A 15345-nucleotide genomic window follows, 5' to 3' on the forward strand; every position below is an offset into this window, starting at 1 on the left:
TGAGATAGAGATATAAATATTTATTAACATAAATATAATAATTATTATATGTATTATGTACTATTATTATTATTTTATATATATATATGTATTTATTACTTATGCAATTTTCTTTTAATTTTATCGAAAGAAACTGAATGAAATTAATCTCTTTAGTTAAATTATTTAAATCTCTCATTTAGATATAGGCAAACAAATGTATTAGTTGACACAATAATTTGGTTGGAAAATTTAATAACATTAACATGAATTAGTGAACAAAATTTGAATAAGATATCAATGAAAAATTTTGTTTTATACAATTTAGTTCACTGAGCAAGCAAATTTTCGACTAAATTTTTTTGTTACGTCCTATACATTTGTTTGCCCATATCCAAACAAGAGATATGATTGATTCAATGAAATTTGATTTCATTCAACAAAATAGATTTCTCATTGTCAATGTAGAGATTAGCCCTGTTTGAATTGAATAGTCACTGTGCAACTCAATTAATGCAGCCATATCATATGGATATACCTGGAACAATATTCCTAAAAATACAAACGACGTGCTTGAAAGTAGTCACTTCAAATATTTGACGTTGCGTTACAGTGTTACACTGCTTGATAACAGTGCCCCGTACTATCGTAAAACCATACCGTCGTCAACGTTGAATCGTCATGTTAGGCAATAAAAATTCAGTGGTACGTTCCATATTTACGTTCGCGATATCTCGTTTTCTATTCTCGCTTGAACGGAGAGATAAAATAAACCGAGAAACTTTTCCGTCCGGCTTTTACCAACGTGTGGGGACGTCATCGCGAGACGGAATCTCGGCGCCACGCTTGCGTCCAACGGCGCGAGTTAATTGCACAATTAACAATCTCTGCAATTGCGCGATGATTTAAGAATCATTTCGAGCGAGCGTAATTAATACCGCGTGTGGCAAACAGAAGGGGTATGCACGTGCTGCGCTATCGTATTACGCGCTGGTATGCGTTATACGCACTGGTCATTGTACGTGGCACAATCCTAGATAAAAAGGCATCAGTGATAACATCAGTGATAACAATAAAAAGTGATAAAAATAAAATTTCTACGTAGCAGAAAATTTTTGCAATTAGACATATACAGAAGACTTTTTTTTCATTAAAAAATCATTTTTGTGAGATTATTATAATCTACAATTAAACCTCTTCTGATTTTATTTAAATAATTTAATAAGGCCAAGATCAAATTTTAGTTCAGGATCACATAGGAAAATTTTAATCACGATTAGAAATATATAAGATTTTATTTCATTAAAAAATCATTTCTCAAACTTAAATTAAAATAAATTTAAAAAAGATTTAATGAGTGAATTAATATAAATTTGCGATTGTAAATGTAACTTTATCTCTTCTGATTTTATTTAAATAATTTGGTAAGGTCAAGATCAAATGTTAATTGAGGATTACCCAAGAAAATTTTAATCGCAATCAGACATATATAAATAAAATTTTATTTTATTAAAAAATTATTTTTTGAGCTCGTACCGAAATAAATTTAGAAAAAATTTAAAAAAATTTTTTTAAATTTAAAAATAAATTAATATTTGTGATTGTAAATATAATTTTATCCCTTCTGATTTAATTTAAATAATTTGGTATTATAGTAACATCGAGATTAAATTTTAAACGAGGGTTACAAGGAAAATCCGATCGTGATACTGATATACGCTCGCTCGAGCTACCTTCTGGAGCGCGTGGCTCGATATGTGTGAAGCTGCAATCATACAAGCGGCAGACACCACACAGCCCGCATGTAAAATTGCTGTTTAATTTTAGATATTCACTCTCTCTATGCGAGAGAACGGGGCCACAGATAAGGAGTGAAAAATTAAGAAGCGGGTGAATGCCGGAGACGCGTCTCTGCCACGCGGGAACGCGTGTATAATCTTCAAGGATTCGTTCGACGACGTGTACCGATAGATTCGCATTAATCTCACGTCTGTATGTGTGCGTGCACGTGCATATGCCTTTTTCCGCGGCTTAAGGCGCTTTCTTACGAGATTTCTCGTTTTCGCGATCGGACTTGATCCTTCCTTCCGAGAAGTTCATTATGCAACTCGATATCTCGCATCTCTGTCGACCTGGCAGATTTTTATCGTAGAAAAAAATATCAATTTCTCCCGTATTAATGAACGAGCAATCATAAACGCGATATACAGCAAGCGAATTTTCCTCGCAATGTGTCATACGTTATCGTCACTTATCGTTATTGAGTTTGGGCTTATCAGCAATGTCCCGCACTTTTCGCGTTATTATTGCATCGTAATCACGTGAAATATTAACATTTCTCGCAATCTTATGTCGTCATATAAAGCGTGTCGTAAAAATAAAATTCTAGACGATATCATAATCATTTTGTGCTGCAACGTGTTGTATGACACTCGCAAATGTTTACTTCCTTCGCGTAGATAAGTTCGATCTATCGTGCGAACGAATAAAGTATATAAACTATGATATAATCAGCAAAGAAGCGTGTTGCACATTAATCGCATTCGAAATTTTTATGCCGATAAAAAGAAGCCGAATGTCCGGACTGTCCCAGCACACCACGAGAAGCATACGATCTTACCAGCAATGAAAGAATGCTCGATTCGTGCGCGGTAACGATGTTGCCTTCGGAGAAATCATTAAGGCCTCACCTTGTTCAGGAGAGTGGGATTGTGTAACTCGTCCAAGGAGGGTCTGTGGGCCGCCTGGATGCTCATGATGTTCCTGTAATTGTCTAGCCTGGGCAGGGCTTCCCTGGTCATGTATCTGAGGGAGGACTTCTTGGTCTCCTGCTCGCCCAGGAGACTGGCCCGACCTTCGAGACTGTCGACCCGATTCACGTGGAATCTGGTTCGCCTCAGAGGATTCAGTTCCACCGACTCCGAGTCGGTGTCGCCGCCGTTTATCCCGTTTTCGAGCGCCATGTCTCTGCCACTCTTTCTCTTCTTGTACTTGTACCTTTCCTTCTGGTCGCACAGCGATTTATGTTATAAATACCGCACCGCGATTCGGTGGCTCGTGGATCGAGTGGCTGCGTATACAATGGTCGATCAAACGGCAATCTAATTTCTCTCCGGTTTCCTCTTCGGGAATTTATCGATTCGCCAAGGCGGTCACCCGATAACATCCAAAGCGGTCACCTGTCGACACAATCATTATTCGAATGTTATATTTATCCTTTCGTTTTCAAGTAATCTAAACATCGCTTTGCATCGCATTACCATTTTTACGTTAAATAAAAATATTTAAAATTGTATAACTTTAAAATACTATTTTATATTTTAATTATATATCAATGAAGCAGTACACAATGTACAAAAAAAATTAATCTATTATAAAACAGCATTCAAAATATTGCTACATCATTTTAAACTTAATATATCGATACCATTTAATTACGATCGTTAAATAAAATACTGTGTCGCACCTGCTAAAAATTAGAGCATGCAGTTTGATAAGGCCTAATCAAATATTCGATTAGGCCTTTAGTCATGTGAAATGCTTGTGTTTATACTAATCGCGCCCATGTTTAAAAATTCAGCGAAATATCTCGATAGGGAAAATATTAAAAGAATGGGAGATTTAGCAACGCTAATACCGGACGACCGAAGTATTTCTGACAAGTCATTAAATTGCCAATTTTAGATGCACGAGCTCTTAAGATCTTAAGCTAAACTTTCTTGGAATAACCTATACGTAAATGTATCACGTCGAAAGAGTTAATTAAAGTGAGAACTGATGAGAACCAATATCATTGACTATTAATACTCGTTTCTAACACGTTATCAATGAAAATTAATTACTATTAGAAATTAATATTTCGAGCGCTATAGAATTAATAGAGAATATGAAAAAAAATTAATATGAGAAAAAAATTCAACTTAACAAAATTGATTGTTGTCTTGAACTGTTATCTATATTATACTAGTGCTCAACTAAATTATTTAAATTAAATATATAAATACTTGAATAGAAGAAATTTAAAATAGAGAAATTTAATTTAATTTAATTTAAGAAATTTAATCTAATTTAAATACATAAATATACTTGAATTGAAAAAATGTAATCAAGTTGAATAATTTAGTCAAGTTAACAATTTTTTCTCAATATATGCAATCAGCTTTTGCGATCAGCAATTTACCCCTCAAAAATTCTTTCTTTTTTTGCAAATTAATTTTTTCCTAAAAAAAGAATTTTCTATGAAATTATTTAAGACGAAAGAGTCTCGAGGGTTCAAGGTAAAGAGACACAATGGAGACCTTTTGTTGACCTTGTCCACCTCGTGGCAATTTAAGCGAGGAACACGTGGGTGTATTAATTATGAAATTAGCCTAGCCCAGAACGTCGCTCGCGCGCAATTGTGCCTGGTCCCTGGTGGGCTTAATACGCGAGTTCGTCTAATTACCGAACAAACAGGCCGCGCGCGCGCTTCAACACGGTCGTTTTCCGTGACACGTTCCCACGCGGATGCAACGTGTGACAGCGCTTTCCGGCAGTCAGCCTCCTATCGAATCATTGTCACTGTAGCGATTACGAAGCCGGTAATACCGTACTTAATCACGAGGTACAAGGATCTACGCCGTATGCACTCTCTGTATAAGCCCAAAACGTTTTTCCGTAATTCCAAACGGTATGAACTATTTTCAGCCAATCTCTCTCTGATAAATTCTATTCTCAAAAATGAAATCGTGAAAATGATATTACAAACAGAGAATGTGTTACATACATAATTATGTATGTAAAAATAAAGACAAAAAATAAAAATTTCTAATTATAATTATGTAATAATTACATAATTATAAATAAAAAGTTTAATTTTTTTCAAACAGTGTTCGATGTTCAAACAGTGATAGAATTATCGTCGTTTTCATGTGATTTAAGATAAATTAAAGCAATTATTTGCCTTTACATTAGTGGAATACTTAAAAGACTCCTGTGACCACTCATTACGAATATTTAGATTGATGTCGTCAGAAGCGAAAAAACACATAATGAGGTAGAACATATTTGTAAAATATACCGAAAATTTTTCTTTTATTTCAGAATAGGGACGAAAATATTTATTTCAACTCGGCAATTATCATATTGTTTTGTTTTTTTTTTAATTACGCACAAGTCAATCTCAAACAAGGTAACTGTGGCCTATATGGCTTACCTAATCTTTATGATTTTTCTAATTTTTCGCTGAGTCCAAAATTAAAAACTGATAGCCAGATTCAAAGTAAAAAACATTTCTAAACATCAATTTAAAATATTTCAAATATTTACATGGGACAATTTCAACTTACGTAACTTTCCTACGAAATATTAGATCATGAGAAACATAATCAAGAAAATTCTATTAAATTTTGACCTCTCATTATCAGAATATACCAACTGCGCAGCCATCTGTTTTGCAAACAAGTTACGTTTGACAGCTTGTACAATATACTAGCGTTATTTGTTCAATTCATTATGCAATTACTTACACGGAAAGAACAATTTTACTGTAGTATTTCAAAATTTATCTAAATACAAGTCAGAAAATAATTTTATGTTGGAGTATCAAAATTATTATGTAAAACATTCAAGCATGATATTATTGCTGCAAAAAGTTTTAATATTTTAACATCCAGCTTAAACGTATATAAATTTTTTAATAGTTCAACATAATTATTTTCAGATCTGTATTTCAGCAAAATTGTTCTTTTCGTGTAGAAATAGCAAGGCCATACACAGGGAATACACTTACCTTATTTTGGTTATTTATTATTTACCGAATACAAGGAGAGCTTTCCGTATATTTTACAAATCTATTCTACCGGTTGAAAATATTGTTTTAAAAAATATTTACATTTTGAAGCATCTTGAAAGAATTTTCTTCATGTATACCGCACTTCAAGATGCAATGAGTGGCCAGAAGTTTTACTCTCTTTTATTTTACATACACATTAAATATAATAAATTATAGATATTATATGTAATATGAATTAAACACGTTTCTGATCAATTTAAACTTCGTACTTCGCCTATACAAAAATAAAACTATTCACAAGATTCACTGCGAATTGTATCGTCACGAGACACGAGGCCAACTGACAACGCCAATCGACGATAACGATATTCCACGTGTGCATTGATCGACGATTACCTGCGAGCGTGGCTAATTAATTCGACAGACCGTCAGTGACATCTCAATTTAATTCGCGCGAGGAGCCGACGCGGAGAGCATCGACGTAATCTCTCCTCCACCATCATGTCGATCATGTCGATTGTTTGCGCGAACGAGACCGTGGCCCCGTATGAATGCCGCGGCCGTGTCTTAATTATTGGCAGCTATGTAAGCAAACGGCGCGAGGGCAAGCGATCATCCGAAACGTGCGCGAGATCGAATTGTTTGCTTTCGCAAGCCGAATGAGACGCCACTTTGTTATTGCCGGCGATCGCGTCGGGTATCGTCGCGATTTTAAGGTCGTCATGAGGCGCCCGTAAGACGTGAATTGGGCAGAGATAAATCATTAATGATTGTGCATAACAAAGAGAGAGACAAACTGAATGGAAAAAAAATACGAATACTGAAAGAGTTGCGATGAAAATCTACGGCGTAATAAGTTCACGAATTGAATCGCATGGTCGAATTTAATTCCGAAATAGGTAACAATTGAAATCTTTGAAACGATCTTGCTCGTTAATTTCTAATAAGAACACATCCAATAGGATTCATTTCTTACACACAGAAAAATATCATTACTATATCATTTTTATTAATAAGAAAAACGTTTACTCAATTTACTGTTTTTCTTCTCGTAAATAACGATTAACTTCAACAAAGAATATTTTCTTGATAATTGTCTTAAAATATATTCATTATAAATTTATAAAAAATTATTATCATGTACTGAAAAAAAGAATTTATACTCTTGATAATATTAATATTATAAAATTATATCGAAAAAGTGAGAATAATAAGCAAATTAAATTGTAACTTAATATTCTTGATTAAAGTAATAAATTACTAGGCTTCAAAATATATTTTGTGATAAACTTACAAAATATTTAAATTTTGATTACACTAAAAAGTTTTTTTATGCTCAAATGAATATATTTATTTTAATATACATTCCTTAAATTAAATAGCAAGTATAAGATAATTTATTTTTAAATTTAAAAAATATTTTTTTAAATCAAGAAAATAATATTAAAATAAATATATTTACTTAAACATAACAAAATTTTTAGTACAATATTTATTTAATTCAAATGTACCTTTCTGTGTGTACACAAAAATATTTCTTGTTTCAAGAAGATGATAAGTGTCTCTTAAGATTATTGTTAAGAAAATATTCTTCGCAAAGATAACCATTACTTAAAAAAAAAGAAAACTAAAAATTGTAATCGCTTTTTTTAACAGGAGAATAAATTTTCTACGTAGATTCTCAGAAAAAAAAGAATCTTCCATTGGATGCAGAATGGACTTGCAAAATCATTGAGAAAGTGTTTCAACAAGATTTTTTACGAGAACTGTATGCTTTTTTTTCTAAATATCATTCATTTCATCTCGATTATTGTAATAAAAAAAAAGCAAGGCGCTATTACAAAAAATTAAAAAATTGCCGAGCAATTTCTCAACAAAATGATTTTTCAGGGGCATTCTTATGATCATAAATTAAGGACGGCGACAAAACATGTTAATCGTCGTATTATGCAAATGTATTACGAGCCGCAATTTTCCACGATTTTCGAATCATCTTCGTTTAATGATACAGAGATGCACAAGGAATATCTAATGCCCTCTCGTATTTCTTAGAAACGCATTAATGTTGATTGATTTCTGGAAAATGTTTAATAATTGGGGACAAATTTTATCCCAAAAATTATAATATATTCCTGATAATAAACTATTACATTTAAATCCCAAAAAGTCCTTAAAATGAAACGAACGTACATGCCATTAATCTTAAATATTCTTAATTAATGACACATACACACAATAATTGTATTACGTTATTATATAATTGTATTCCTGTATCACTTCATTAACACATTTTATGCCGCGTGGATCATCGATGAGGTTCACCCTGAACTTTCCGTTCAGATCGTTTTGATTTGGCTATAAAAAGAAACACAATTTACAATAATTTCTGATATCAAGCGTGAACATGATTATAACGTATGATGCAATATCGATACATTAAGCCTCTTCTTTAAAATAATAATTTTTGCAGCTTTTAACCTTTCTAAAACACATTTTGTTTAACAAATGTTGCATAAATATTATATTATAAAATGTTATTATATTGTAAAAATTATTATTATAAATATTAAAATATAATGTTATATTAAAAATTATTATTATAAAATATACTATCATAACATTATAAAAATATAATACAAAATTTGTAAATTATTAAATATAATTTTTTAAAGTCCATTTCTAACTTCATCGATACTTATAAAATAGAATAGCAACTACAACCTAGCTTGATTCTCATTGGGGCACTGTTTTTAATTTTAAAACTGATACTATAAATGTTACGTTACTAAGAAATACGTTTTACTTAGCAAATGTAATAAAATAAAAATACCATGCATCATCGATGTTCACCCTGCGATCTGATAAATAAGTGCATGGCGAACAAGTCACCTAAATTTGGCGTAGCGTGGAACTTCAGCCTTGCTGGATTTAAAAGATACATATTGTTTAACATTGTATAGCTGATCAACGATCTCCGTTCCACGTAAAGGGTTTCAATGCGGTATAACCGAATATCAACTCCGCTGAGGAGTGGTTTAAACCGGTTTATACTCGGATTCAAATCCATACTTAATTGACGGGAACCTTTATTAAACTGCCTCCGGATCGCGCAATCTTATTCTAAATCGCCTGTCAACCGGCCTCGGTTCAAATTTGAATAAACCGGTTTGCGATGAGAGCTCAAACTAGACTACGTTATGTTATTCAACCGTTAACCGTTAACCGACGCTTTAATCAAGAGAGATGTAAATTTAGAATCACGAAAAGAGAAACATGTACTACACCGCTACGGCAAAGGGAAAAAGCAAACACTTTGAAACAAAACGCCTCAATCTGCAGCCTACGATGAGAAAAAATTTTTTTAATGAAAAAAAAACGCATTTTCTTAAAGCCATATATTTTGATGCAAATATTTATTTGTTTTCTCTTTAAGTAAAAATATTTACTTTTAAGTAAATAGACGTATATAACTCTGTATTTTTATGTTTTTTACATTTAAATAATGATTTTATAAATAAGGTAGTAATATTGTTAAACTTAATTAAGGATGTATCAAACATAGTCCCTGCAAAGTAAATAAAATTTGGAAATGTGTTTAATATTATTACACTTCAAATAGACTATAACATATAAAAATTGTATGAATAAGATTATATTTTTATTTAACATATTTTTATTTACTCTATTTCTTATTAAAAATAAAATTATTTTTTAACATGAAGAAAAAACTCAATTTTTTATGCAAGTACTTTAAATATTCAAGACAATTCACATAAAACTTTGTCTGTTTAATTATTTTGTAAATATTATTTATTTTATAAAAATCATCCTGCATTACAATGAAACTTTAAATAAATCATTTTGAATATTTAAAGTACACTTAAATAATAAAATTTAGACTTTTTTCATTATTTCTTATTTCATTATGTCATTATTAATTATATTTTTATTAAACCACGTCTACTTCTTGTTGAAATAAATTTTTATCCAGATAGAAAATCGCCAATTCTTTCCGCTATTTTAAAAAATATTGCAAAATTTTGAAAAAATCCTATACATCCTTAAATTGTTTTCTTAGATTAAAAAATCTGATTATCTGAAATATAAAAATAATATAACAGTATATAAATATTTTCTAGAGCTAAGAGAAAAAATATATACTTGATTAAAAATTATTTCTTCATTTATTTACATAAATATTTTAATCGAGAAATTTTTAACTTAGCTGCAAGTAAATAAACTATTAGGACCTATCGAGCAAATAATTATTTGTGTCAAATAAATTTCGTTTAAGATAATTTTCCTTTTCAGTGTACGGTTTATTTGACGATTGTATCTCGATTATGCCAGCAGGGTCATTTACGTGTAAACAATTACGAGGTAAGACGGATTTATGAACAATGGACATTTCTGGCACATCCTGATCGAGACTGCCATCTCGTCCTTCCCCGAGGAGAGATGATACAACGCTGATGATGCCACGCTATTCTTAGCGCTCTACAAGTGAAACATGCATTCACCAATGCAATTGGAATTGTAAACTTTCGCACAAATGCGATCCCGAGCCATGTGGTCTTCGCCAGTTCATGTTTCTTTTTTCCTTTATTTTTTGTACGGAAGTATTCATCGTGAGCAGCGAAGCGTGGCGAGCTATCATCAGCTGGCATTAGCATCACCGAAATGTCTACAGGGGAAACGTTTTCATTGACGAGAGCCTGCTCCCGTAACTGTCTGCGTTCTGACGTCACTAAAAATTATTATCTGTCGAGAAAACGGATATATTAAAATGCCGGATCTCGTAGAAAGAGAGAAGTCGAACGTTCAAAGAACTCGCTGGAATCTGCTCTATTCTCGGCCACCGCTACCGCTTTTTGCCTCCTATCGCATCATTTCCCATTAGGTAAGATAAGAATCACGCTTATCTGAGCGATTCGACCGCGAAATTTTCAGTAGTGATGGCTTTAAACGTCGACTCTGCCCATATATTTATTCGTTTCTATCAAATTTACGTGCCTAAAATTAACGTGTAATAAATAAAAAGTCACATCTACAAAAGTTTTCGCGTTAAAACTCATTGTCCGAGAAATTTGTTCGGGAATGTAAAAAAAAAACAAATTGGAGTAAATTCCAGCAACATTAAAAATTCCACCGTGTCTACAATTAGCTTAACTGTACAGCGCACAAACAGTTCATCTGCGGGAAAAAGTCTTGTTGCATTATTTAGAAATCTGGTAGTTTAACCAATACGTCCGTTCAAAAACGGACGAATCAGAAATCTTATACATTCAGAGAAAAAATTTCTTACAACAAAAAGATTTTACTTGGCACAAAAGAATTATTTATTCGATGGGTTGCGATAGCTTATTTACTTGCACTTCGAGTTAAACATTTTTTTTTTAGTTGAAATATTGAAGTAAATAAAATGAAGAAATAATTTTTATTCCAGTAATTTTGCCTTGCAATTTTAGAAAATATTTATTGTTAGACTATTTTTATTCAAAATAATCAGATTTTTAATCTATGAAAACAATTTAGTTAAGTTTAAAAATATTAGTTTATTTGTGAAATGATTATTTAAATATAAAAAATGTAAAAATACAAAATTATATACTAAAGATAATATGTCAATAAATATATTTACTTAAAAGTAAATATTTGTACTTAAACAGAACAAACACAAATGCTTGCATTAAAATATAAGCTTTTTAAAAAATGTATTTTTTTCAGATTAAAAAATGTTTCTTTTTCTGTGTAGAAATAGAGACCAGACTATAATAAAGACTATCAAACGTTCTGATTATAAAATCTCGATTTCTATTATATAATAATAATCAAAAATTTTGCTTAATTTCATCAAAATGCATTCAATCATATGCCTCGTTGATACAATAAAATCATTTTTCTTGGTGTAGCAATAATATACAAAAAATGATGTATCATTAATCATTAAACATAACTTTGCGAAGTAGATGTACTCATAATTGTCAATATTAATCAACTAACTCTAAACTCGCGTAGCGCTAGTCCAAAGATGAATAAGGCCAAGGCATTTAAGTAGGCACTGTAATGCCTTATTCACGTAAGATTCAGTTCGTTCTTTGATCTTATCGTTAATTGTCATTTATTATAAAAGTTTGTAATTGCCGTAGGCAGTCCAGTACCTTGAATTTTTGTCTCTACAATCAACGATCCTGTATGTTCTACGCGGGAACGACTCTGCGGCCTTTCGCTCGATTCTTCGAACTTCACCTTTGAAGAACGAGTTCTCTCTATTTCGCGAAGCAGATTTTACGGGCTTTCGCCATGCTCTTCAGATTTCGCTTCTACATTCGAAGGTTATATCCTTCCTCGAAGCGATTCTGCTCTTTGCATATTTCTCGTTTCTTTCCTCGACTTTCGTTCCCTGTTAAAAATGTATGTGTTGGATTTTAAAGTATTATCAAAAAAATTTTTTTTTTATTTCGTTGGTTGTTCTCTTATTATATTGAAATTTTTGCGTAAAATTTAAATATAATCATCAATTACCAAGTTCGATATATGTAAATGCAAATTAGAAAATGGAAATTGTTATTGATTTCGTTCAATTTCGTATATTGCGTTTGAGCATAATTCTCTTATGGATTTAAAAATAATTTAATTTGTGTTTGCTCTTGATTCTTATCACCTATAAAATTGCCTTATAGTACACAAAGAAAAAAGTAATTAACTCGCCTAAAGTTTTCAACTCGATTAAATTTTTTCATTAAATTTGTTTTCATTTCAAGTACTTATGTGTTTGATTTAAATACATAAAATACTTGAACTTCAGTTAAACTTTTATATATTTAACTTAACTACATATACATTTAAATTAAATGTCTAAATACTTGAACTAAAGAAATTTAATCAAATTGAAACGTTTAATCAAATTAATAACTTTTTTCTCAGTGTACTTATTTATAAATTTGAGAAAGTAGCATTACGAATTAAATCAATTTTTTATGTATACATATAATAAAACTGTAATAAATATTCGTGCAAAAGTTTATTTAGAATTTGGATCCATTCACTCATTTAATAAAAGTGATTTATCTGCAAAAATTGCAGTAAATAAGATCATTTTCATTGCATAAGTCATTATAAGCTCAATTTTTCATTGCTTTTTTCTTTGCAACTAATTTCAAAGCCAAAATTCAGATATCCGATCAAAATTTTTTGTTGAACAAGAATGCAGTTTTTAAATTTCGATAACTTTTGGCTGTGATATTGTAGAACCAAAACATTCTTAAAAGCAAGGCATATGCTAAAGGTAAATAAATATTCCTTAAAAACAAGACACGCGAGCGAGATTTACAAAACAAATACCTTCTCGTAAAAGTAATCTTTATGTCCATTTTCACCAATGTAGATTAACTTTTATGTCGGGTTAACTAACTTTTTATCTTTTTCTAAGTATTAGAAAAAGAAAATTTACATTGGTGGAAATGAAGATTAAGTAGTTTTTTGTAATAAATAATTTTACAGTGCTGAAAAAAAAATAATCAAATTTAATATAATTTTTCAAAATTATTGAACCCGCTTAATTAAAAGGACCGAACCAACATAAGAATTTCAAATATCTCATTTTATCTTATTGGGGCAAATTTTAGATTCTGGTGCACAGTCTGTTTTTAAAATTTTTTTAAACAAGATCAATAATACAACAAAGTATAAAACGTGAAGAATGAGTAAATACTTCGTTTGTCTCTTTTAAGGTGTCGATTAATAGATGTCTTGCGTCGCCAGATAAAAATCGAGAGATTAAACGAGACACAAGAGAGACGAAAAAATAAAAAATTGTTTTACATGAAGTCGCTTCGCGGAACAGAGGATGGAGAAAAGGTGCGATGCACTTTTAAAAAATCATGCGCGCTTAGCAACGTCGACCGATCGCAAACGGTGCCGCGGCCTTTATTGTGAATGCAAACGTTTCCATGCAGGGCCGGTGCAAGGCTAACGGCAAACGATGCCGCCGTTTTTGACACAAAAAAACGGATGCCAATTGAAAAAAAAAAAACATATTTTATTTTAGTTATTTAATTGAAATTCGATGCAAGACTCCTTTCAATCCTAAGAAAACTTCTGCATCAATTTGCATCATTTCACATAATCTAGAAATTCTAAACCCATACAGCACTGAAATTTTTCAGAGATATCTCAGAAATATTTTACATAATTGGAAAAATGAATTTCAGAAAGTTTTCGAAATATCTCTGCAATGTTTCAGAAACATCTCTGGAATAGCAAAATGTCTATGATTCTTGCACTTTGAAACCTTGCAAAAATGTTGCTGAAATGTTATTGAAAAAATCCGAAATCTTTCTAAAAAGTATTACCAAAATATTACTGAAATGTTGCTTAAATTTAAATTTAAAGTACTTCAAAGAAAAATAACGTTTAAATTTATTATATCAGAGGATTGCAAGTATTAAAAAATTACCATAAAATTTTAATCAGATTTCAAAAAACGAAAAATAAAAAGACTAATATACAATTAATGTTTTTATTCGTTTTTATTTATAATTTGAAATCTGATTAATAGATATTTATTATATTACAGTTTTTATATTAGATTTCGCATAATAAATGTAAATATGATTTATGAAATATTAACAATAAGAATAATGCATGATATATATTCAAGACAATAATATTTTATTCGTGTAAGATCCTTGTACTCTTACTATATAAACTTAGCACATGTCGCGAATGGACTTAAAAAATTTTTGCTTGTCCAGTTAATGAAAGCAACAAAGTAAATTTTTATTAACATACCCAAACAAAAAATTTATCCAATATTTTAAAAAGCCCAATTTGACAATTAATTGCTTATAATTTTAGAAACATTTCTACTACAACATTTTATATCACATGATTTTTAGAAACTCAGTTTCTGCTGCAACATTTCATACAGTAAGGAAAATATTTGCTGAAAAACTGAAATATTTAGTTCAATACATTCAATTAACTATTGAGTTAATTTAATTAATTCTTGTTTAAAATTTGACATTTGAATAAATTATGCCTTCTTCCATGTAACAAAATGATTCTTGAATCAACCCAATATTTAGTTGCTCGTATCAGACTAAACATTTTAGTTAATCAAAAAAATTTTTTCAATGTATGACATTTTGCAGAATCCTTTCACAAGTGTCGCACATGAAATGCGAAAGGTTGAAATTTTTCTGAAGGTTCTTTGCAATCATCAGCGCTGTATGGGAAGGAGTGTGCAGATCATTCTCTTTTTTTACGGCTGATTCTGTCAACAAAAGATAATCTTGGGTAAGTCATTTCCTGTCATCCGTAATAATCAATACTACGATTTGAGAAACAAGAACGGGGAAGAACGGGGGGAAAGTCGATGAGGGTCAACTAGTAACGGAGGCCATCACACCGAGGGTATCTTAAACCGGCCCTGCGCTTCCACGCGTTCGCTCTCGCACGCGACCGGCTCGTTTGGCCACAGACGGTTCGACCGTCTCGGCGAGATCGAGGACCGCATTCTCGCCGCGCATTCGACGTTTAAACGCGGCCGGTTCAGACCGGTCATTCGTCTTCTGTCGCCTCCGAGCACG

General features: G+C 31.3%; 1 protein-coding gene across 4 annotated transcripts in view; it reads right to left on the reverse strand.

The window, feature by feature from the left end:
• LOC105204074 (bumetanide-sensitive sodium-(potassium)-chloride cotransporter) overlaps nt 1–15345 on the reverse strand; it is a 28689-nt gene that overhangs the window by 11975 nt on the left and 1369 nt on the right. For 3 of the 4 annotated variants that reach the window (XM_039450783.1, XM_011173109.3, XM_011173110.3), the window contains exon 2: nt 2670–3158. In XM_039450783.1, the coding sequence (XP_039306717.1) occupies nt 2670–2942 (273 nt within the window). In that variant the 5' untranslated portion in view covers nt 2943–3158. Of the gene's footprint in view, nt 1–2669; nt 3159–11913; nt 12156–15345 lie in introns of all 4 variants that reach the window. The other variant, XM_039450782.1, reaches the window with a different exon arrangement.

The sequence above is a fragment of the Solenopsis invicta genome, chromosome 6 (assembly GCF_016802725.1).
Source record: "Solenopsis invicta isolate M01_SB chromosome 6, UNIL_Sinv_3.0, whole genome shotgun sequence".
In the NCBI taxonomy this organism is placed as follows: domain Eukaryota; kingdom Metazoa; phylum Arthropoda; class Insecta; order Hymenoptera; family Formicidae; genus Solenopsis; species Solenopsis invicta.